This window comes from Canis aureus, chromosome X (assembly GCF_053574225.1).
Source record: "Canis aureus isolate CA01 chromosome X, VMU_Caureus_v.1.0, whole genome shotgun sequence".
In the NCBI taxonomy this organism is placed as follows: domain Eukaryota; kingdom Metazoa; phylum Chordata; class Mammalia; order Carnivora; family Canidae; genus Canis; species Canis aureus.
The window spans coordinates 42,282,589-42,308,228 of NC_135649.1; the positions used below are offsets into that span (position 1 = coordinate 42,282,589).

Consider the following 25,640-nt stretch of genomic DNA (forward strand, 5'->3'; position numbering starts at 1 on the left):
AGGAAGGAGGAGAGGATAGGAGAGGAGGAGGGGGAAGGGAGGAGGGGAGGGAGAGGAGGAGAGCAGAAGGGAAGAGGGGAGGAAGGGGAGGAGGGGGGAAGAGGAGAGAAGAAATTAAACAAAAAGAAATCTTCCTTTTTCTTTAAGTTCTGGGAGTGCCATTCCTTTAAGTGCCTTCTATGACTTTATTAATTCCATTAAGTGAATTTCTATTAAATATTACCTATTCCCATGAAAAGATTGGGCAAATTGAGATCAGTTGTTTTGCTATCAATGAAAATTCCTGTATCTGCCACCCAGAGTAGCTTTCACTGCCCCTTTTCAAGTGGATTTGGGATTCTACATTCAGAGCATTGTCCAAGACAGAGAAACAATGCAGCTTGGTAGAAGAAGCAGAGACTTTCGTATCACCAAGATGAGCTTCACCAGTTGCTGGATGTGTGACCTCAAGCAGGTTTTTTATCCTCTCTGTATTTGGATTTCAATTTCCTCACCTATAAAATGAGTCCAAAACCTACCTGTTAGGGATGTTAGAGGATTTAAAGAGATGGATTAGAGGAGATGGGATTTTGTAAGTGCTTGGTAGAAAGAAGGCCATTATTATGTTAGAAGGGACATATTAGGGGTGTCTGGCTTGCTCAGTTGGTAGAGCTTGTGACTCTTGATAGCAGAGTCATGAGTTCAAGGCCCACATTGGGTATGGAGTCTACTTAAAATTTTTTAATTAAAAAAAATAGAAGAGAAACGTGAATGAACAAGTGGAAGGGAAGGATGCAGAGTGTTGCCTAGCAAGAGTTAACTTTATCACTCTGGGAGGTGTCTTTCCAAAAATTTCAACATGCTCACAATAGCCACTGGAATGGGTGTGTGTGTCTTTGCAAACAAAACGTGTAGATGCATGTCTTCATGCCTGGGCTGGCTGCTTCAAACACTGTTTATAGCTTAAGAACTGGAAAATAAATGTGTTTTCATTTGGCTGTTGAGGGCAAGCCTCAGATGCTGCTTCTTAGCTGTGGCAGACGTTAACAATTTGGGGAGGTTTCATACTTTGCTAGACACTGATCACCATTTATGTATGTATGTATGTATGTATGTATGTATGTATGTATTTAGATGGGGAGGGTCACTGCCCATACTGGCAAACTGTAGATGATGCTCTCATTATCAAGCTGAATCAGGGCTTCCTTGGCCACAAAATTGGTCTATCTGTATGATATGAGTCTTTGACATACCCTAGACCTATTTTTCCCCTACTGGTGTTCTTTCTCTTTTAATTTACTTATACAGCCAATGCTAGCCCATTAGTGCTATTACTAGCAGAGTGGAATGTAGGGCTCTATAGATGGATGTCTTCATATGTTCCAACAGAAGGAGCACAGAGTTGATTTGGAGGCCCTGATACCAGCTCTACGACTGACCAACTGTATGACATTAGCAAGCCCAGTTAGCTAACTGCTTTGCAGCATGATGCCCTTAGCCTACTACCCAGATGTATTGTGATCTTCCAAAGGAAGGGCGAGAGGAAAAGTATCCTGATGTGTCTTAAGTATTTTGCCCTTCTGGGTGTTATCATTAGTGTCTCTCTTACCACACATTTCATGGCTAGGAGACAGACTCCAGCTACTTAGGCCAGAGTCTCAAAAGTTCTTGCATTTCCTCTGCCCCTGCACTATGGGTAAGATGGGAATTCGAGTTGGAATAAGGACAAAGTGTAGAATTCAAGCCACCTAGTTCCTAGGCTGGAGGTCAGGGAACTCTGCTTCATTTTCCCCAAAGGCCACACAGGGCTTTTTCAGGATAGCAAATAAGTCTTTTAGTATAATTGTTCTCCTAGCTAATGAGACTTGGAGGTGGCCTTCTCAAAGATTCCCAAGTGCACATTTAATTCTGTGTTTTCATTCATTCCACGGTTACTCCTTTTCCCCACAATTCTATTTTGAGTGTCTACTGCATACCAGACATGCCATATCTGGAGATATCATGGTAAAAGTGTCAACTGAACTCCCTGCCCTCTCAGACCTTGGTCTGGTGTGAGTAACAGGTATAGAATATCTCTCTAAATGGTCCCTAGGTATCTTAATCCCCACTTCTGCAAAGGTGGACTCCTCCTCTTCCACCCTAGACTCTTCTTCCCCCAGGCTTCCTTATGTCAGTGATGAGATCCATTCAGTTGCCCAATCAAGAAACCTAGGGGTCATCCTTCACACCTCCCTCTGTCAAACCCACCAATTCCAACCTAGTATTATGTTTCATTGTTCTTACCCTCTGAAATCTCTCTGAAATCTCTCTTCTCCCTGTCTTCACTACCATGAACCTAGTCCAAGTCACTGTTATTTCTCTCCAGGAGGTCACAGATTCCTCACTGGTTTCTGTGTCTCTGGTCTTCCTGCCCCATCCATTCCCTTCATGTGTAGAGTTGATACTGTATGGACTTTGGTTAAATTCCGTTCCCTTTCTGGGCATCAGCTTCTCCATTCTGAACTGGATGAGTTCCTAAGTCTTGTGCAGCTCTCTTTTCTGTGGTTTTGTGATGAGATGGTTCTTAATTGCACTCTGGTGAGGCTATCTGGACTTCCGACAAAGCTATTGCTGGCTTCTCAGGGTGCATATTCATTCATTCACTTACTCATTCATTCATCTCTCCATTCATTCAGCATTTACTGAGCTCCCACTGTGTACTAGGCACTGTACTTAGCACAGGTGATTCAGTGGGGAATAAGACACAGGACTCGTCCTTAAGGAACTAATCTGCTGTGGGGTATAGACACAAATAAGCAATCTAGCCCATTCTGTGGGGGTTGGAGCAATTATGGAGGGCTCCCTAGAGGATCTGTTATCTTTTACATTTTTTATTTTTTATTTTTTATTTTTTTAGACAGAGAGAGCATGTGCAAGTGGTGAGCAAGAGGAGGTGAGGGGTAGAGGGAGAGAGAGAATCTTAAGCAGGCTCCATAACCAGCATGAGACCTGATGCAGGGCTCAATGAAGGGATCAATCTCATGACCCTTAGATCATAACCTGAGCTGACATCAAGAGTCAGACACTTAACCAAATAAGCCACTCAGGTGCCCCTGGAGGAGCTAGTATCTTTATTAGAGCCTGAATGATAAATAGGAGCTAACCAGGAGAGCAGAAACATATACAAAGGCCCTGTGGCAGGATGCTAAGAGAAAGTAAAGAAAGATTGGAGGATGGAAGACCAGTTGGGAGACCAGATAACAGATCCTCTAGGGAGCCCTCCATAATTGCTCCAACCCCCACAGAATGGGCTAGATTGCTTATTTGTGACAATACTATAGGGGAGACATGAGGAAGACCTGGATGAAAACCATGGGAATAGAGAGAAATGGACAAGTTTAAGTTGTATTTTTGGAGGTGGAATTGACAGTCCTTGCTGGCAGATTGGATGTGAAAGATGATGAAAGAGAAGTCATGGAGAACTCTTCGGTTTCTGCTTTGGTCAACTTTGTGGATTGACTGTCATTTGTGGAGTTAGTTCCATTGACTCCAGAGGAAGGAGCTGGTTTAGGGAATGGGGTTGAGAAGAAGATGATGAGTTCAGCTTTGGTCATGTTGAGTTTGGGATGGAATATCCAGGTGGAGAGTCCCAGTAAGCCATTAGTTATAAGGATCTGGCACACTGAGAAGAGAAAGCAGGGCTGGAGTTTCAGATTGGGGAGTCATTAGCGTGTAGAGAAAATTCCTTTAGGACGATGAGCAGACACTAAAGAGCTGAGTGCCCAGAAGAGCCAGGACACAAACTCTAAATAAGGGGGGGGGGGGAGAGAATGCTCTCACAGATGTGGGGTGCTAGCATATATGCTCATTCATTCCTGGGCACACACCACTGCCCCAAAGAGAGTTTCTCAATGCTATGTGTGCATCTCCCACTCTAACTTAAGAGAAGGAACATTAAAAGCACTCAATCATAACTTCTCCATTTTACCGTAAATGATACCTAATGAGGAAAGGGAACTGCTGCTTTCAAGCTACCTGCCAGGGTGTTTACATTCATTAACCCACTTAAATGCTTACAATAACTCTACACAGGAGCGACTATCTCTCAGAGCTCTGGAAACTTAGTGGTGAAGTCACTTGTCCAAGATCACCTAGTTCTTAAATGGCAGTAAGGAGATTTGACTCCAGATCTGATTCCAGACCCAGCACCATGATACCAGGTAACAGCACCACATCACCTCCTGCTCTATGGTTGGATCCTTAGGGAAGCCTGTACACACTCCCTTTTTCCCTTCTGCTTCATAGACATCATTTGCATCCCCTAGCTTAATGCTTTGCTCTCCATTAAAATACAAATTCCCTTGGGGAGAAGTAAACCTCTGAGTTGTTGTCAGTCATTTATGCCTCAGTGAGAATGAGTTTCAGATTCTTCCATACCCATAAATTTTAATTTTATGGGAGAAGGACATTGGAAATTTCAAGGAGGGCTATGAAGATGGAAAGGGACCTAATATGGAAAAGCTAGTCCCCTCTCCATCTCACAATTGTACCTAGTCTGAGGTGGGTGCTTTTAAGAGTCTTAGATGCTATTTCTGTGCAGGTGTACTACACGAGTTTCCCCATCCATGGTTTTGCTTTCCATGGTTTCAGTTACCTGTGGTCAACCATGGCCCTGAAGCATACAGTCCTCCTTCTGACCTGTGGTCATAAGGTCACTAGTAGCCCTAATGCCACATCACAGAGCCTACATTGATCCCCTCACTTCATCTCAACATATAGGCATTTTACCATCTTATATCATCACAAGAAGGGTGAGTATAGGACAGTAAGGTATTTTGAGAGAGAGAGAGAAAGAGAGACCACCTTCACAGAACTTCTATGACAATAAATTGCTACTGATTATTCTATTTTATTATTGTAAATCTTGTTTGTGCCTAGTTTACAAACTAAATTTGATCCTGGGTATGTATGTATATATGTACAGGGAAAAAGAAAAAAAAGATATGTACACACACACACACACACACATAGGGGTTTGGTGTATCTGCAGTTTCAGGAAACCACCGGAGGTCACGGTGAAACATATAGCCATGAATAAGGAAGGACTGCTGTCTTTTATATTGGACCCATTTCTGGGCCTGATACCCCAGTTATGTGGCTGGAGCTGTGGTTTGATCTGATTTGAGGTGACCTGAAACTGCATACTAAACCTCCATGCACTGTGGTCAGCGGGAGGCAGCCAGCCCAGGCTTCAGGCAGGCACTGCAGTTCCAGGCCTCAGACACAAGTCCCAGATCAGTCTCTTGACGATTAGACCCTGCTGTGCGTATTTAAAATCTCTAGCAGATGGAGGCAGGAGAGCTTGTTGGAAAGACTTGGAGGAGTCCCTTCTGCCCTGTCTGGGTCTATTTGCCAAAATAAATGACATGTATCAGGGCAGGGCATTGGTCCAAGCCCATTGAAATTCTGCAAGCAGTCCAAACAGTGATGGTGTCTCAGATTGGTTCTATGAAATTATCAGAGTTAGGAAGAGCGAAATGATGTGTGAGCATCTGGCCGCCATAGCCTACTGATGCGGACAGTCCCAGGGGCGGGTCCGGGGTAAGGGGGGCAGCCTCAAGGACCCCCTAGGACATCTGCTGCTGGCAAACAGGGAAAGAGCCACATGCTGGCAGCAGGCAGTTTGGTTTGAGTCCCATGCTGTTTTCCTCACTAGCTATGTGACCCGAACAAGTCCTACCCCTTCTCTCGGCCTCTTTTCTCCCCCATGTATAAAACAGAACCTAGATGAAATGGTCTCCAAGGGCCTTTTCTGCTCGAACATTCTGTGACTTCTCTGACACCGGTTTGATTTCTTTTTATTTGGAGTGAGCGAGGCCCACCCACCCACAGGCTTATCTGCAGCCACTGTGTTCTCACACTGACCTCTGCTGACCAGTATGAAAAGTGCCACCTATAGCTTCTTTGGAGGACAAAAAAAAAAAAGGGGCAGCTCATCATTGATTTATTTTTATTTTTTTAAAGATTTTATTTATTTATTCATGAGAGACATAGAGAGAGATGTATAGACATAGGCAGAGGGAGAAGCAGACTCCCCACGGGGAGCAGATGTGAGACTCGATCCCAGTACCCCAGGATCATGACCTGAGCCAAAGGCAGATGCTCAACCACTGAGCCACTCAGGAGTCCCTTATCATTGATTTAGTCTTAAGCTTCAGTAGTAGAGTGGACATAGCGAAAGAAACCCTGTGCTCCGAAGATGAGCCAAAAAAGGACATACAGCTGGAAGCACAGAGTAAGCATATTGAGAGATGGCTGACAAAGCAACCCACAGAAAAATGCATCTCTTGTTTCTTTTCTTTGCCATCCTCATCCGTTTCTTGTGCTCTGCGCCACCGTTCGGCAGGACCAGGGTGGGTAGGAAGATTCCTTGTCTCGTATCCCATGGCTGCTGGCCCCAGAAGGGCCTGGCACCACAGTGAGGAGGCGATTCTAGGCCAGTAGTACCTCAGAGGCCTCGAGACATCCTCCAGGACTCCCCTTCTGGCCCTTGGGTGGGGTCTGAGAGGTTTCTAGCTGGGGCCAGCCCAGAGGCTGTACCTCAGAGGTATGGATTCCCCCAAGGGCTGCTATTTCAGAAGCCCCTTTGGAAAAAAATTTGAATCCAAAGAATCCATGTGTTCTTGACAAGACTCACTTTAAGCTCCTCATGGCAAATTCAGCATGGCTAGCCAGCCAAGAGGAAGGGAGTGGGCCAGGGAATCCTGCCTTTTCTGGATGTAATCAGATTTCCTGTTAAATCCAGCCCTAGAATCACTGCACTCCTACCTCTCCTGGGTTACTCTGGCTGAGCATGTGCTCACAGAGGCAAGAGACCAGTGTTAGAGTGTGCCAGCCCATGTGCCCATGCCAGGCACTGCTCCGGCTCTAGTGATGTGAGCAAGATGGGAATTGGGCCATACCAAAATCTCTCTCAGTTCAGTGCTTTATCATGCTCTCTACCTCCCATCCCTTGATGTGGGAAAGCTTTGGGTAGGGCTCAGATTTGGGTCAAGCATTCAGTGCCCTGCCTGCATCCTCTCTGCTAGTAATAACATGGCCTTAGTAAGCCCAGCTTGCCCCCTTATCCTCCCACTAACCAGTCTCCTCCTCCCGCAACAGCCGGTTCTTATCTATCTCCCTTGTTTCAGCCTCAGGCAGGCTGCCCTGGCCTCATGCTGACACACACATGTTCTCCTGAATGCTCATTGATGAGTTTCAGCCCTGCAAGGCTGCTTTCCTCCCATCAGTCCCCTGTCCCCAAACCTCTGAGGGTTTGCTATGTGCTACTCTACCAAGTCTTCGAATTTCCTTCCTTGCTTTCCAGGCCTGCCTCAGTTGGAGCCCACTCAGCCTTTCCAGTGGGGGGCCATGACCCTCCCCACCCCAGCCGTGGGCAGAATGTAAGCATTTCCCAATGCTCCATGGCCAACCCTTTCTTTGTGTTCTTGCATCACTTAGGCTCTATTCTGGACTTATGCTGTTTGCTCTAGTTTTGTGTACATTAGTCTTGAAAGCTAGGCCCATTGGAGACTGCTTCATTAATCCTCAACACCCTGGCATTTTTAAAAAATCTTTTTCTTTTTCTTTTTCATTTTATTTTGTTTCGTTTTGTACAGTAAAAACCTACAAGAGTAATAAATAACAGAATCATTATAAACAAAATTCCAATGGGAGCTAAGAGCATAAAAAGTAAAAGTTCATGGTCTCACCCTGTCATGCCAGAAATAAGCCCATTAAGTAGCCTGCAGCCCAGCACCCTTTATAGGCCATATGCTGGGTGCTGGAGAAGGTTGAGTGGTAGATGGTGCCCCCAAAAAATTGCATCTCCTTGGGAAGAGCATCTCTGTACTTCTTTGCATAATGAGTCCTTGTCTTCGTGGGCCTAATTGACGCTGGAACTTTTACTCCTGCCCCCCCGCACAGCAGGTGACCATTTACATCTCCCCTACTTGACTCTACCCACTATGTAAAGCATCTGTCCTGTTTGCAGCTTTTAAAAAGTAACCCTTGAAGGTGAATATTAAAGGGCATATCTAATGGGCTTTTCAGAGTTTTTCCCAGATCTGTAGGAAATTGCAGACAGTGAGTAAAAGGGCCGTGAGGTGGAAACAGAAAGTGTTTATGAAAACAGGCTTTCTACCTGGTATTGACGTTGTGTTCTCTGAGAGGTAATGCACATTAAAAATGCTTTTCATTTTTCTGCCAAGAATATTCAGTACCTACTGGGATTTGTTCTAAATGATAGACTAGCCCGCCTGTGTTGCACCCACTGGGGTTAATTCTCTGTCTCGGTCAGCTTTGAAATGTCAGCCTGAACTCTCAGACTTAATTGTTACAGACACTTTATAACTAGCACATTCAAAATCCCCAAGCTGCTCCCTCTTGCTATCATAATTGATACTTAATGGATATTCTCAGGCTTCTTGAATTTTACACATTCAACACTCTACAGATGGTGGGTTGAAGGGAGAGGGAGAGAAATAGAGAAGGAACAAATAAACCATGTGTGTGTGTATGTGTGCCCACATGTCTTGTCCCTGTAAGCATCTGTTTCCAGTTATAGCGATGGGGCCCTGGTATCTGCCAGCAAAGATGAGCTTTCACAGGTTGGTCAGCCCATGGGTTTCTGGGTTCTCCCCTCTTTGGACCCCTGAGGTAGTGTTCTTTAGGCATAGCCATTTCTGGACTTCACTGCAAGTATGGGGTTGGCCATTTGAATGTGAATTATAAAATGTCACGATGCTCTCCAGCATCGTGTTCTGTTCTGTTCCTACACTATTTTGACAATCTGATGGATGGCCTGGCATTAACTAGGAAGAGGACAATATTATCCTGCCTGAATAACTAATCTCCTAAGAAGTACAAAGTTGAAGGATCTTGGTGCACGTGAATCTTATTAAATGTGCTTATAAAATATGTTCTATCCAAATAAGCTTAGCAGCCCCGAAAATAGCCTTTTCTGATCTGTGCCTGGAACTTTGGCATGCTTTACAAGTCTCTAAGCCAAAATTATTTAGTGACGTGATGACAGTGTTCTCTGTGCATGGGAAAATAGGAAGTGTTGACTGTTAATCCCCCTTTTGGCTAATTGCACCCCTTCTCTCCATCTTAGGGGCAACCAGGGCCAATCGGAATTCAAGGTCCAACGGGTCCTCAAGGATTTGCCGGCCCTAGTGGTTTAGCAGGGTTGAAAGGAGAAAGGGGCTCCCCAGGCCCCCTGGGACCATATGGACCAAAAGGAGATAAGGTAAACAAAACGAAACAAAAACAAAAACAAAAACAAAAACACCAGAGCTTGATTTTTCTTTGGGTAATGGACCACAGGTATGAAGGTGAAAGGTTCTAAATCCCAGTTCTATTATGGAACTAATGGAAATAATACTAATCCTGAGTACCTTGGTACCAGCCTACAAACCTTAATATGAGACAGGCTTGGTGATATGGGGCTAATGGATTGACTCATTTCTAGAGAGACTCCATGGCCAGCCAGCCATCAAGTGCAGGCGTTGGCTATTTGCTAGATAAGTGGGCTTGCTGGGGTGGGATTTCAGGTGGGTTTGAGGTGGACATGGGTCAGAAGTTCAATCAGATGGGCAAGTGAAATCAGGAATCCAAGGAAGGAGACTGGGAAGCAAGGTTTCAGAATGCTTGGGAGCAATCTGGGCCACAAAGATAGGGAAAGAGATGCAAAAAAGGAGATTGATCATGTCATGGTAGCTGGCTGGGTTTAGCAGCTTAGTTTAGGTTCCCTGCAGATTTTAATCACCTCCTATTCACCTATTGTTAAGGGAGGGATTCCCACCCTAAGGTTCTGGGGATGGCAGAAGACATGACACCTGATACTGGATGGAAGAGATTAACAGCAGGTTTATTAGTCACATATACTCACACCCCAGGGGAGAAGGATACCACACATCATGCAGGGCCACATGAGGGGTTGCACTCTGGAACAGAATAAACCAGAAGGGGCTGTGGGAGGCAGACTTTGTAGTATCAAAAAGGCAAGGTGCCTGTTGGTTCCTGAGGGAGGATGTGGTTGGCTTGTTTGAATAATTCAGTGGGCCATCAGGGAACTGGAAACCACAATTCAGGGATAAGCAGGAACTGCACCTGCTGTTTGATAAGGATGGCCACTTGCCTAGGAGACCTTATTTATGGGGGCAGAGTGGACAGGGGAACTTGTGGCTAGGCCTTTAGAGGCCCTCCCAGTTTCCCCAGATGTCAAAGTAGTGTGTAATATCAAGCCATTGTTTTAGGTCTTGCACTACATTGCTTAAGATTAAAACTGATTTCAGAACACAGACACATTTAAGACCTTGGTTAGAGGTAAGTCAGTCATCTGGACCTGGAGTAGGAAGCAGGGTGACACAATGTGGCAAGGGAGGTACACAACACTTAGCAACTTAGGTCATGGATCATATGAATGAACCCACTGAATCTAGAGGAGATCAATTCAATTGTCTCTTATGTTCCTCTTCTTAATTCTTTTTTCTAGGGCCCCATGGGAGTGCCTGGCTTTCTCGGCATCAATGGGATTCCGGTGAGTATTTTTCAATACTTCTTCTAGGTTGTGTTTTTTACAGCATAAGCATCTTGGCCTTCACCACATCTTGTTTCATGCCAGTGTGTTTCCGGGTCAAATGTTGAGATGCACATGATGAGGTGTGAAGAGAAGTGGTCACACATACTTTCCCAGGAATTTAGTTACAGGTGGCACTAAATTAGCTGGCTGGGCCATGTGCAGGCTTGACCATCAACATCTTAGGCACAATAAGTACAGTCTTGTGGGCTGAAAGGAGCTTTCATTGGGGATGATGTGTGGAGATACATATCACAGTGCATGCATACTCATATTAAGAAAATTAAGGGAAAAAAAGAATATTAAGAGGATACATGAAATTAGAAAAATACTTAGTGGTATCTTGATACATTTCATTCCCATAATTTGTTCTCTTCAGCCTTATCTCATTTCACAGTGAATGTCCCTTTAGTTTTTACAGAGCGACTGACTATTCCAAAGATCATGCGGAGACAGCCCCTTCCCTTTATCCTGAGGACCTGGTTTTGCTGGAGATAAGTGAGGAATTGAAGCTTACAGACATCTCCTTTTCCCATTTCATCTAGGCTGACCCCTGGGTTTCTCCAGTTTTACCCTGTATCCCCACTCATCTGGCCACTGGAGAGTCCGTGATTAACATTTTAAATGCCAGCCTTTAAAATACAGTATTTGCAACTTGCTGCTACCAGTGTTGAGCTCTGCCTTTTGGCACGTGTCTATATATTTAATCTTTAGCCTGGGCTGTGTTCATTTGTAGCAGTGGTTTTTAGTCTTGTTTAAGAGAAGACACAATGTGCGGAAGCTCAGCATATGGATCAGGAGAGAGTAGAGTTTCTTTGTCTGAGGGAAGTCTTAGAGACTGCTTTTATCCTTCCAACAACCTCTAAGGGCTTCTTCTGAACCATATCTAAGCACAGTTTGGCGAACCCTCGACTTAACAACTTCTTACGTGATACCGAATTATCATCCAGAATCAAGGAAGGGGGCTTCAATCTCTTTGCTGATCTGTAGGTGTTTCTCATGCCCCTGCTAGGTACTGTCGCTCTACTCCAGGGATAGAGGAAAAGCACATGGATCTACCCTCAAAAAATTATCATCTGACCCATTTTCTTTCCAGATCTAATATACATTTTTAGAGTTGGAGGACAGAAGTCTCATTTCCTTGTATCTGTTATATGTATCGACAAATGGGCCATCAGAATTCTGCATTTTATTCAAGTGCAGAGTCTGCAAAATGTCCCAAAATGGGCCAGCAGGGAAATGAATGGATGGGGCTGGGGGTCCTTTTATGACATTCTCTGGCATTTTCCCGTTACTCTGTTCCTATCTGCACTCCATCTTGAGTCTCCACTCAGATTGTATGTCTTCCGGGAGCCAGCAGGTAGGAAAACTAGAAAGCCGGAGAGCACCTCTTCCATTCCTCCTGTGGAGCTGAGTGGGGGATTTGGAGCTTGCAGCAGTAATATGCCCTTCCTCCTGTAGTCTCTTTTTAATGGGGGCTGGAAGGAGGAAGCACATCCCATGATACAGAGGCTGATTCCCATCCTGAACTGGAACATGCCCCAGCATCCAGGTGGATGCTTCTGCCTCCAGCTTGTGGCCAGGAGAGCCCTGGGGCTTGTAGGAATTGATCATTTCTCTCCTTGGCTTCATTGCTTGGGAGGATGAGGCACAGGTGTCCAGATTCCTCCAAATGAATGTGCTGCTCCCAATGGAAGTCCCCACCCTGTTGGCCCCTCTCTTGACCAAAGGTTGTATCTGTTTTCTTCTATTGATTGCTTCAGCTCCAGGCTCCAAGCCTCTCTTACTCCATGAAATTTTTCTCCCTTATTCCTTCCCTCTCTTCCTGTTGTTCAAGATATATTTATTGGGCACCTACTGTTTACTGCTTACATCTCCCTTCCATCCCTAATCTCCTAAGAGTCCTTGGTGTCCATTCCATGCACTCTAGATCCTTATTACATATGGCCCATGGCATTTATTAGTGGTCTTGTAGTGATGGTCTTATCTAGCTTTCTTGAAATCACAGAATACATCTTCTGCTCCACTCAGAAGCCTCAGAAACGCCAGGGCTGAATTCGCCATATACTAGGAACACTAGAAATATTTGAGGGATTGACTCCAACCCTTAGTGCCCGCAAAAGCAACAGTCGTCAGACTGGCAGGACTCTTTCAGACACGGGAAAACATAGAGACCTTTGGCCCAGCCAGACTCATTATTTTGCTCAACATCTGGCAGCTAAAACCAACAGCTTCCTCAGCCCATCTTTACTAAACTGGATGGCTGCACAAATCTGATGCCCTACTTAATATCGGCTGATTGCCAACATAGGCATCACTGATTTTTGTCCCCAAACTCCATTTTTGCTGTCATGTGGGTAGTTTCTGTGCACCAAGGGGCATAGCAACCAGTTGGGAGAATGGACAGACAAGCATTCAAGATATTCAACATGAGAATAATGTAGATTCGGGGCGGCAGGATTGCGGTTTTTAATGAAATCACAGCTTGGGGCTGTTGGCACCCACAAGAAATGTATGTTTATCAAATATTTCCAGTTCACCCAAGTTGGGAGCAGAAGTTTGCAAGTTGTCCTTTGCAACGTATGTTTAGCTTTTCTCATGGAGTTCATCTCAAAAATTTCCCTTCCTAGCGACTTGTAAATGAACACACCAGATTTATATATCTTTCAAAGTGAACACATACATACCACTCGCCAAATGGAAATTCTTCCTTTGAAATCTGGTTTCTGAGAAACACTGTTTTTACAGATTACAGCGCATCTTCTTTTTCTGTATGTTCGGTGCCTTGCAGTTGTACAGAATCCTGGTTTCCTCCCTCAAAGAGTTATGTTCTCTTTGAAAGCTAGCACACACATAGGTAAAATCACTAGCTAAAACCAGAAGGGGCAAGGTGCCAGAAATACTGTGGTACTACTGAGAATTAAAAGGAGATAGAGGGACACCTGGATGGCTCAGTGGCTCAGATCGTGATCCCAGTGTCCTGGGATGGAGTCCTACATCAGGCTCACTGCAGGGAGCCTGCTTCTCTCTCTGCCTATGTCTCTGCCTCTCTCTGTCTCTCATGAATAAATAAAAACTTTTAAAAAATAAATAGATAGATAGATAGATAGATAGATAGAATATTAGAGTTCAGCCCAATTGCCAGTTGCTTATCCTTGCTGACTTGCCTGGGAGAAGAAGACTGCCTGTTTATTGAGCTCCTACATAGAAAGCTTAACCTTGTTTAATTTTAATCATAAACTTGTTTTTAAAGATTTTATTTATTTTATTTTATTTATTTAAAAAAAGGAATTCAGGCAAGAAAACTACAGGATTGGGATCCAAGTTAAAAAATGTGGGTACCCATTTGCTTCGACGTGGATGGAACTGGAGGGTATTATGCTGAGTGAAATAAGTCAATCAGAGGATAAACATTATATGGTCTCATTCATTTGGGGAATATAAAAAATAGTGAAAGGGAATAAAGGGGAAAGGAGAAAAAATGAGTGGGAAATATCAGAAAGGGAGACAGAACATGAAAGACTCCTAACTCTGGGAAACGAACTAGGGTGTCCAGATTCCTCCAAATGAATGTGCTTTTATAAAAAATAAATTTATAAAAATAAAAAAATGTGGGTACCAAGAGGGTAAGAAGCCAGGCAGAGGTTTGGGTTTCAAACAGAACCAAGGCCTCAGGAGTAAGGAGGTCCCTAGTACTGAGTCAGCCTGTTGTCTTGCCTTAACTCATCTCTGTTACCCAGTTGAACAAGATAACCCCTAGCACATTTGGCTGGGATATTTTATTTTATTTTATTTTATTTATTTTATTTTTTTCCAAGTTGAATATTTTTTTTGTATATTTTTTATTGGAGTTCTATTTGCCAACATATAGCATAACACCCAGTGCTCATCCCATCAAGTGCCCCCCTCAGTGCCCGTCACCCAGTCACCCCATCCCCCCACCCACTTCCCCTTCCACTACTCCTTGTTCATTTCCCAGAGTTAAGAGTCTCTCATGTTCTGTCGCCCTCTCTGATATTTCCCACTCATTTTCTCTCCTTTCCTCTTTAATCCCTTTCACTATTTTTTATATTCCCCGAATTAATGAAACCATATAATGTTTGTCCTTCTCCGTTTGACTTACTTCACTCAGCATAATACCCTCCAGTTCTATCCATGTTGAAGCGAATGATGGCTGGGATATTTTAAAGTGGCGATCAGGATCCCAGGAATAGACACTCTACCTGAAAGGGTTAACTGAACAGGATGGCATGAATGGTATATGTCAAGGATGTAGGCATGATTCAGGGGAACTAAAATGGATTGCAAAGCAGCTGACACAAAGCTTTGCCCTCCCCTAGGCCCAAAGAGGAAAGAAAGAATGGTAACACTGGACCCCTGTTAGACCTGGAGTAGTTGCTGCTCAAGGAGAGCTAAGACTTGTAGACCAATGTGGCCATTGTCAGCAATATGGCCAAGGAGGGAGGGCATGTGGGAAATAAACAGTCTGCGCTCTTTCTCCTCCCCCCATTCTTTCATCTTCTGCCTATGTCTCCCAGTGACCAAATACAACTGGGAGACAGAGGGAAAGGGAGCCTCGGCGGCACTGTTCATAAAAGTCAGCCGCCCAAGGCAACAGGATCTGGGGAAGGTAGATCGTAGATCTTCAGGGCAAACAAGAATGGCCATCTCATTTGGGAATAACATGTTGGGACACCTGGGGGGCTCAGTGGTTGAGCATCTGTCTTTGGCTCAGGGCATGATCCTGGAATCCCAGGATTGAGTCCCACATTGGATTTCCTGCATGGAGCCTTCTTCTCCCTCTGCCTATGTCTCTGCCTCACTCTCTCCCTCTTTGAACAAGTAAAATCTTAAAAAAAAAAGGAATAACATGTTAATGGCTTAGTAAGCTGTCTTGGTTTCCCCCATGCAGCTAAAATTCATCACCTGAGTCTGGGCAGGCACAGATTGCAGCAAGTGTATTGTGAAAATAAGTTTATTGACCATTCTTCCATTCTTAGTATTCCATGAGTCCAGCAGTCTAAATTCATACTCTTGCATCAATAGACTATCTCCTACCACTATAGTGACAATGAAAATGAATCAAAGGGCACCTGGGTGGTTCAGTGGTTGAGCGTCTGCCTTTGGCTCAGGTCATGATCCTGGGGTCCTGGGGTCCTGGGATGGAGCCCCTCATCAGGCTCCCCACAGGGAGCCTGCTTCTCCCTCTGCCTATGTCTCTGCCTCTCTCTGTGTCTCTCATGAATAAATAAATAAAATCTTTTTTTTTTTAAAAAGGAATCAAAATCCTATGGAGCATTTCCTCAATAAGAATCTAACCAAAGCTTATTTCCCCTAATAATTTGAAAAGTTGAGTTTTGAATGCATGGCTTGTTTTCCTCAAATTATTAAATATCCATGATTGGCTTTGAAAAGTGCAAATGGGAGGGTAGGAGTCTACCTTTAATTGACCCGTCCAGACTGCTGGTCTTTCAGGTCATCTCTTTACTCCCCACCCAGCACATAACCCACTTTTGATAGATTTAAAAAGATCTATTCCCTACAAAAAGGTGGACTCTATGCACCATGGGAACTCAACTCTGGAAAAGTATTGAATTCTGATCAATTATGTGAATGATTGCTAATTCCCTGGAAAAACAAGTGCCTCAGTAGCAAGTATGGAGAAGAGGAAAAAGTATAGTTCCCTAACTGGAGCCATAGTCAGACATGATAGTGACTCAATAAGACTGGAAGTATGATTTTTCCAAGACTTGCTTATTTTTGGCCAAGCAGCTTTTAAGAGAGGTGGTGCTGTGGAAACTGATTCTGTTCTGTGGACCAAAAGTCAGCAGCATTTCCTGGGCAGAGCCATAAAAAGGCCCCAGGCTTTTCTAATACCAAAAGCCACGCCAGGCTGCCTAGGCTCCAGTCTATTCTACCATCCCAAGGCCTGATGTGATTCCCTGGTGGTAACACTTCAGCTATCAGCAAGCAAAGCCCTATCTTAGTACATCTTTGTACCCAGGGAAGATGAATTTCCCCACTCTGTGTCTCCCATCTCATCAGGCTTGATCCCTCTGGTTTTAGCACAGGTCCTATCAAAGCATTGATCCTTTGTGGGGAAGGGTAACACTAAGCTGTCATCAGCTCCATACACCTGACTATGAAGGAAAGCTTACAAAAGCATAGTCCTCATATGGCTAAGGGAATGGACAAGGAACCAAAGTTGGGCAGCATACTTGGTTTCTCTTATTGTGGAGCTTGTTAGAATAGTTATGAGTTCTGTGGCTGACTTGATCTTTTCTTTTCTCTCTGAACAGGGCCACCCTGGACAGCCAGGGCCCAGAGGCCCACCTGGCCTGGATGGTTGTAATGGAACTCAAGGAGCTGTTGGATATCCAGGCCCTAATGGCTATCCTGGGCTTCTCGGACCACCTGTACGTTGCCAGATCTTTGTACATTTTTCCAAATGGCTTTCTTTGCCTCCCAGTGTGCTCTTTTCCTGCTTTTATGGACATCTCATTCAGCATCAGTGTAGGGCAACCACTGTAGCCCCTTGTCCAATGCAGGAGCCTATGCTGACGGCATAACAACATTAAAAAGTCTAAAGAAGAATACCAGTTGCAGGAAGTGTACACATGCTCCGCTACTTAGAGGGTCATTTTTTTTTTCCAAATGGTGCTTTCAAAGTTGGCAAAATTGTTAAAGGACTAGTAATGTTCAGAGCAAAGTACACACTTGGGCTATTTGATGTGTTCCCACATCAGATGACTTTGGAAGATGCAGTACTTGGAAGGATCACATGGGATCATAGGACTGATAGTGACCCAAAGGACTTGGCAAGCTTGGTCTAAACCAGTGATTCCTAACCAAGATTGATTCCCCACCCCAAAGGACATTTGGCAGTTACTAGTGACATTTTTGGCTGCCACACCTTGGGGTATGCTACTAGCACAGTACACCTTCCCCCCAACATCAAGGAATCATCTGTCCTAAAGCATCCATAGTGAGAAATAATTGAGAATCCTTACTCTACATTGACATAGTTTGCCACCCTCCCCCCCCACCTCACCCCATAACCCTTGGTTCTGGGATTGATAAAACATTTATTAGATCCTGGTGTCACCACATTAATTCTATTCATCCAGGTAGGGCTCAAATATTTTGATCTAAAGGATATGTAATAGATACCATGCTTTTGCAAGGCTTCTTTTACAAGAGACTGGAAAGAGAAAAATAATACCTTCAAGCCCATTACCAACCTTACTTGAAATAATCTAAGTTACTAAGGGTACTGAGGTGATATATTTAGCTAGAAATCATACTATTAGATTCCATAGCTACATTAATTAATTGGCTTTTTTCAATACGTCTGATTCCAGTGCTGTACCATGTTCTTTTTTTGTTATTATTAAAATATTATTGACATCTAACCTTATATTAGTTTCAGGTGTACAACATAATGATCTGATGTTTGTATACATTGCAAGATGATCACCACACTAAGTCTAGTTACCACCTGTCACCATACAGAGTGACAAATCTTTTTTCTTATGATGAGAACCTTCAAGGTCTCCTCCTTCATAACTCTCTGGTACACAATAAAATATTATTTACTCTAGGGGCACCTGGCTAGCTCAATAAGTGGAGTGCACAACTCTTGATCTCAGGATTGTAATTTCGAGCCCCACATTAAGGTGTAGGGACTACTTAAAAATAAAATATTTTAAAAGTATATTATTTACTGTAGTCACCACACTGTACATGATATCCCCATGACTTCCTTATTTTGTAACTGGAAGTTTGTACCTGTCTATCCCCTTTGGCCATTTCACCCATCCCCTTACCAGTCTCCCCTCTGGCAACCACTAATCTGTTCTCTGTATCTGAGATTTCTTTTGTCTGATTTTTTCATTTGTTTTGGTTTTGCTTTTGATTCCACACATAAGTGACATCATATAGTATTTGTCTCTGTCTGTCTGACTTATTTCATTTAGCATAATGCCCTTAAGTTCCATCTACATTGTTGCAAATGGCAAGATTTAATTCTTTTTTACAGCTGAGTAGTATTCCAGTGTGTGTGTGTGTGTGTGTGTGTGTGTGTGTGTGTGACATCTTCTTCATCCATTCATCCATTGATGAACACTTAGGTTATTTCCATATCTGGGTATTTATACCAAGAAAACAAAAACAATAATTCAAAAAGATATATGCACCCAATATTCATTGAAGTGTTATTTAATTAACATTTTATTGGGAGAGCAGCACCACTGCCTTCGGTGACTGAGTTGTGGGTATGGGTATATGTGTAGGAAAGTGAGACAGACAAAGCACAAGCCTCAGATTCTCAGATGGGCATAAAGGACCTTGACATCTAAAGACCAAACCAATATGCGGTGGGGGTGGGGGTGGAAGAAACGTCTTACCAACATAGTAAGAGCTGTTTGAGTCACAAAGGCCTCCAAATGGTGCCATGGCAACAGAAGAGGAGAGCAAATCACATCTGTGTTAAGAGAATGGAAATCCAGCAAAGTAAGGAAATGCTGCCCCCAAGAGGGAGAAAAGAAATCTTGAGATAATAAACATCCCCTGACAGCCAAGGAGACAAGGGTAAAACCTAGTCCTGTCCCTACACCTCCCCTTAAGCCTAAATAGGAACTTGGGCATTTATTTTACTAAGCTGAACCCTTACTAACCTTGCTGAATCTCAAGTGGATATTCTGTCAAGCTTCTTTGATGAAAGGAGTGGCCATGAGAATGGCCTTTCCTAACAGGAAAGAAGGAGCTTCTGGAACCACCTTGTTCTTCAGTCGCCAAAGCTTAGTCCTACCTCCAGTACTAATCCTGACTTCCCCTTAGGCATAGGGACACTGATTTTCCCCAGGAGGATCACATTTAGCAGACATTAGTCAGCATCTGCTACAGAGTTATTTAACAGTCTGGTTGATAGTCAGGTTTGGTGTACTTTTAACATGTTCTCCACGTTAGCCTCTTAGACAGGCATTGAAGCTGAGGTAGGTTTTGTGGCAGAAACCGAGGATGGAGATGGTTTTGTAGATATCTCTAAAACCGGAGGGCCGCAAACTGGCCCGTGTAACTCTTGACGTGTGGCTTGGTTTTATATTTTTAAAAGTTTGTGTGGAGGAAGAGAAGAAGGACATAAGACAGAGCCCAGATATGGCCCACAAAGTCCAATTTACTATCTGGCTCTTTACAATAAAGTTCTCTAACCTCTGTCTTAGGCAGAGCCTAGGCATAAGATGTCAGCAGCATACCTGTGAGGGGTGGAGCAGGTGAGCAATATATAGGCTTATGAATGACATGTGTTAAATGCAGTTGTTCAGATCAGTATTCTGAATAGAGTCCAAGTCTTCTACTTTCTAATCCCTTTACAGACTTCTGACTTGGGGGCTGGGGCAGCAGGCTTTGAGACACAGCACCTGTTTGGGGGATATACTTTGCCCCTTAGCACAGCCAATCCTGCCATAGAATAAACCACATAATTCCAGACTCTCGCAGTTGTTTCCTTTATGTGATCAGATCATACTGTTAACAAAACTCTGTGTGTGTGTGTGTGTGTGTGTATGTGTGTGTGTGTGCATGTCTTCACAAACATTTCTTCTTTTATTCAGGGGCTTCCTGGTCAGAAAGGCTCTAAAGGTGAACCTGTCCTTGCCCAAGGTACTTTCAAAGGAATGAAGGTAAGAGCCTCTAAGGCAGACAGCTAAGTAGACTGGCTGTAAGTTGAGTTCCCCGGGATTGGGCTCCAATAAAAACATTTCCAGAACTAGCATCTGTGTCTCTATTTAAGAAGCAGACCAAGCTAGATTTAAAAGGGATCCAGAGCTTTTTGTAGTGGCAACACTGACAGAAATGTTTGCAACCATACTGTCAAAGAGATTTGTTTTGTAGGATCTAGACCAAAAATAGGAGACAGATTAGCAAACAAACAGTTTGCATGGGTATAATTTCCTTTGACAAGCCAAGACATTTCCTGGAGGCAGATACCTTTGGTCTATTCTGTAGTCCTTGATGTCTGCATACCTTGGTATGAAGCCATGTAATGACTCTGCCCATCTGGACATGGCCACCAGTCCAGGATCCTGGCCCTGCCCTTTTCTGTACCTGCACACCAGCCCATTACCCTAGCAGGACCCCTGGATGTCTGCAAAAATTGCCCATCAACTCTACAGCTGGCTGGAAACTTTCATCTCTTCCTAGAATTGATAAGAACCTTCTATATTCTTGTGACTGTACTCTTGGTATATGCTACCTGGTATCCTGTGGGTGCCTCAGTAAACTCTGGTGCCACATGATTGACCCCATTCCCTTGCAGAGTGGGAAGTGAGCTCATCATTTCCCTGGAGCAGATGGGAATCTGTGTGCCCAACATCTGAAGGAAAGATGCACCCATGTTCGCTCAGAACCAGGAACCCTGGGAATCAATTTGGAAGGCAGTGATGAGGGCGGGTGGCTGAGAACCGGAGAAGGTACAGGGTTTGAGCTCTTGGCTTAGATTCCACGGCAGAAGATAGAATGGTAGATTTGGAAAGGACCTCATGATTGTCAGCTTCATGTTGCTCATTTTACAGATAGAAAAACTGAGGTACACTGAGTCTATGCAACTTGCTGAGGCTCACATAGCCAGTTTACTGAAGAGCTAAAACCTGGGCAGTGCTCCTTCCATGCTGCAGAGAGCTGGTTTTTGACCATAAGCCAATGGGGGTAAGACTAGCAGGTGTCAAAATATAGCCATTGTCATAACAAATGCTGATTGAGTGGCTTTGCCAAAAATCACAGAGACCCTGGACCCAGTGGAACACAGCAATTTCCACAAGATGGTTACATTACAGATTCACAACAGTGGCTTAAGATGCTGCAAAGTAATTAAAATGTAATCAGAGACTGTATGCTCTGTTGATTCTCCCTTGAAATGTCTGATTTGCATTGTATACATATGGGCACAGATTCTCTGGGGATGAAGGCACACGGGAAGGTAGCTTTGCTTTCTTCCAAAAAGAGCAGGAGAATCACCAGCCCACAGAAGCAGTTTCTAATTGATAAGTTCCTAGCAAAGGTGAAAATTAATTACTCCAAGTAAAATATGAAATCCTGTTCAACCAAGGCTATAATATGTGTCTTCTGGAGTCCGGATTTTTCTAAGGGGGAAAAAAAGTAAGTGGTTGAATATGCCCAATTCATGCATTATGTAAAACACAAGACCTTGACAGAGGAGGCCCAAGCATCAGCAATGCATTTTTCTGCCCATGAAGCGTAGGTCCGTTATCTATGAAATAATACCACAGGCTTAATTAATCTCTTCAGTGTCCTGCCTTTGTCTGTTTCTCAGGGGGAGCCTGGGCTTCCTGGACTGGATGGAATAATTGTAAGTTGTTACTTATGTGTGGAGGTCTCAATGTTCTGTAGACCATCACTGCGGGTCCCTTTGCATTTTTCTTTATGGCAGCTTGAAGGCCTTTGTAAGCATTCTCAAGGAAAATCCAGACAGTTGAGGTAGAATGGGTCACACTGTTGACATTTTTCCAGGTGAGAAAGTTCTGAGAGAGTCCACTGTCCCCCTCAAGTGACATAGGAGGCAGCCTTTCAAACCTTTAGCCTGAGGACCTGCATACTCCCAGCAATGCATTAGAAAAGAATTTTGCCTTTCATCCAGCAAGCATCTGCTAACTGTTCTCTGTGTGTTCAGAATACTGTGGGTAAAACAGAAAAGGCAGGACGCTCTTCTGTGAAAGCCATCCTATCTAGAAATTCCTTTTTGGGAACTCTTAATAATAGGGAGTCCATGAGAGGCCGTGAATTGTATTCTTAAGGGCTTTCTATTTCTTTGTGTTGCCACATCGCTTTCCTTTGAAGGGGCTTCAGAGAAGCTCCTTCTTTCTTCCTTCTTTCCTAAGTTAGGGTTCCTTCCTTTCTTCTTTCATTCCGATATTGTGCTCCTACTGGATATAAAGTACTCTGAGCGATCCCGGAGAGTGCAGACATGGTCTCTGAATTCCCCCCCGGAAAGTCTACACACACACACACACACACACACACACACACCAAGATGTGAAAAACTAGTAGGACCATGGCATGAGAATCCCACACCAGCTTGGAGGAAGAGATACCGTCCACCTAAAGATATATCTCATGGGAGACTTTGTATCTAAGATGGAGAAAGGTAGCCTCTGAGAAGTGTGGGTGATGTTTGGGCTGGCCAGCAGTGGAAGCATTCTAAACAGAGAGAGCAATGTCAGAAGAGGGGAGGCAAGAGACAGGATGCACACAAGCACACAAGCACAATCAGAGGAGGGTGAGGACCAAGGGCATATGGGTCCCCAGCACTGGACAGCACCAGCTGAGATGGCTTGTTAACTACATATGTAAAATCACATCCATGCTGTTGGCACTGCATAGCTTCTAGGAATTCATTTCTCAGCTTACAAAGGTACAGTGTTGGTCTATAGTGTTCACAGGTATGATAAATCATTTAGGTAAAGGGAGGATCATTTAGATCACAAAGAGATTTGTGATCACAGATCAGATTTGTGACCCCAGGTTATTTTGTCGAAGCAATGTTCTGTTTCCTGGGGACCTTGTGAACCCCTGCTTTCACTGGACTTCACTTAGCCTCTCTATTCCTTACGTAACACCTCACTACCATCGCCCACCCCCCCAGTTTTCATCAGGCCATATATTTCCCCATAACGTCTTTCTCTTCAGATTTTATTGTCTTGCTTGTACTATTGTCCTTATCAATCCAGTTTCAGATAGTTTCTTGTTTCTCTTCTGGTTTTCTCTTTGACCCATGGAAATGTGTCATTTGATTTCCCAATATTTGGCAGCCTCCCAGCTATCTTTACAGAGTTGATTTCTAGTTGGATCTCCGTGCAGTTAGAATGAACACTCTGTATGGTTTCAGTCCTTTTAAATCTGTTGAGGTTTGTTTCATGGCTCAGCATATGACACTGTCTTGGTGAATGTGTTTTGGGGCATAGTGATCTAAAAAATGTCCATTGGGTCAAGGTAGTTGACAGTGTTGTTTAGATCTTCTATGTCCTTACTGATTTTTTTAAAATTTAGTTGTTCTATTAATTACTGAGGGAGGGATGTTAAAATTCTCCAACTGTATTTGCAGATTTATTTCTCCTTGCGCTTCTGTCAGATTTTGCTTCATGTATTTTGAAGCCATGCTCTTAGATTCATATGTATCTAAGACTGTCGTGTGTTCTTGATGAACTGACTTGATTTATCGCAACAAAATTCCCCCTCTTTATCTCTGGTAATATTCTTTGTCCCAAAGCCTACTTTATTTGATGTTAATACAAATGTCTTGCTTTCTTTTTGTTTTTTACATCACTTTAATATAAAAATATCCAAATATAGAGCAAAGGGGAATGAATTTTGCCATGAACACCCATACCATTAATATTTTACTATACTTGGGTAGCCCTGGTGACTCAGCGGTTTAGCGCCACCTTCAGCCCTGGGCGTGATCCTGGAGACCCAGGATTGAGTCCCACGTTGGGCTCCCTGCATGGAGCCTGCTTCTCCCTCTGCCTGTGTCTCTGCCTCTGTGTGTGTGTGTGTCCCTCATGAATGAATAAATAAAATCTTTTAAAAAATATTTTACTGTACTTGCTTTATCCCACTTCTAGCCATCTATCCATCTCTATCCATCTTACCATTGATGATTTTTGAAGTAAATTATAGGCAATAGTACTCTTACCTCTAAATTCTACAGCATGACTACCATTAGCTAGACTTTAATATGTATTTGCAGCTCTTCTTTTTATGTAAAAGTTACATACAATGAAATAAATTTTTAATGGTACATTTGTCGAGTTTTGACAAATACATACTCCTATATAACCCAAACCCATCTTAAGGTATAGAACATTGTCATCACCCCAGAAAGTTCCCTTCTGCCCCTTCCCAGCCAATCCTTGCCTCCACCCAAAGAAAACCACTGTTCTGATTTCTCTCCACCATTAGTTCAGTTTGTCCCATTCTGGAACTTTGTATAAAGGAAATAATATAATACGTAGCTTTGGGGGGTCTGACTTTTTTTCACTTAGCACAATGCTTCTGAGATTCATCCACATTGTCACGTGTATCAGTAGGTTGTGACTTTTTATTGCTGAGTATTTATTCTACTGTGTAGATGTATCACAGTTATTTGTCAGTCCTTGTGGCAGCAGGCCCCTGGGATGTTTCCAGTTTTTTACTACCATGAATAAAGTTGCTATGAACATTCTCATGCATTCTTATGAACATACATTTCCGATTTTCTTGATAAACTCTTCTTTTCTGATATTAGTAAAACCTTGCCTCTCTAGGGCCCTCCAGGAGCACCTGGGTCCCCAGGAGCCGTAGGACCTATGGGACCACCAGGATTGCAAGTAAGACCAACCTAAATCTACCATGTGATCACAGTATTCACATGAATGCTTTCCCCACCAGGCCAGGGATTAGATATAAGCCTATGTAGGCTCTCCTAGTGGAAAAAGGCAACTTCCATTCTTAGAGGATTAAAGTGAAGCATGCTCTTATAAGGAGCTGTTTGTTGTCTTTATCGGAGTTTTTCTGACCATCCACTCTGCATTTCCAAAGCCTCCAGCTCTAGCTCAACCTAAAGTACAGCCCAGGAATGGCAGATGCCTGGCGCACCTATTGCCACCTTCCACTCCTCTTGTCCATGACAGACCCTGCTAATTAATCATACCATCACCACCACACCCACCTTGAACACAGGAGAAGCTTCAAAATCCTTGCCCACACCGCACCTTGGACAGTGCTACCTACCTACCTGTCTTGCGGATACCAAACCTATTTGCCCTCACTAGCATAGAAACAGCATAGCCAGTTATCCATGTGGTTCCATTCCCAGACTGTTTACTCTCCAGTGCATGAAATCTCACCCACTGATGACTTTGGCTTAGCTTTACCAAAAGCCATTATTTCTTAACTTTATAGCCTCTTGGGCAGGATGATTCATGAGGTCTGTACCACCTTAGCATGAATATGGTTATCAGGTCAATTTGGGAGATTTCAAAGGAAATGTGTTTTTAAAGGGGTACCA

The 25,640-nt window shown here is 43.6% G+C and overlaps 1 protein-coding gene across 7 annotated transcripts in view; it reads left to right on the forward strand.

Moving 5' to 3' along the window:
- The window catches only part of COL4A6 (collagen type IV alpha 6 chain), a 286,475-nt gene that overhangs the window by 209,491 nt on the left and 51,344 nt on the right, over nt 1-25,640 (forward strand). For 4 of the 7 annotated variants that reach the window (XM_077889762.1, XM_077889759.1, XM_077889761.1 and 1 more), the window contains 6 exons: nt 9,113-9,247; nt 10,496-10,540; nt 16,879-16,995; nt 20,191-20,259; nt 21,909-21,944; nt 24,898-24,960. In XM_077889762.1, coding sequence (XP_077745888.1) covers nt 9,113-9,247; nt 10,496-10,540; nt 16,879-16,995; nt 20,191-20,259; nt 21,909-21,944; nt 24,898-24,960 — 465 coding nt within the window. Of the gene's footprint in view, nt 1-9,112; nt 9,248-10,495; nt 10,541-16,878; nt 16,996-19,114; nt 19,169-20,190; nt 20,260-21,908; nt 21,945-24,897; nt 24,961-25,640 lie in introns of those variants that run through there. The other 3 variants (XM_077889763.1, XM_077889760.1, XM_077889765.1) reach the window with 2 other exon arrangements.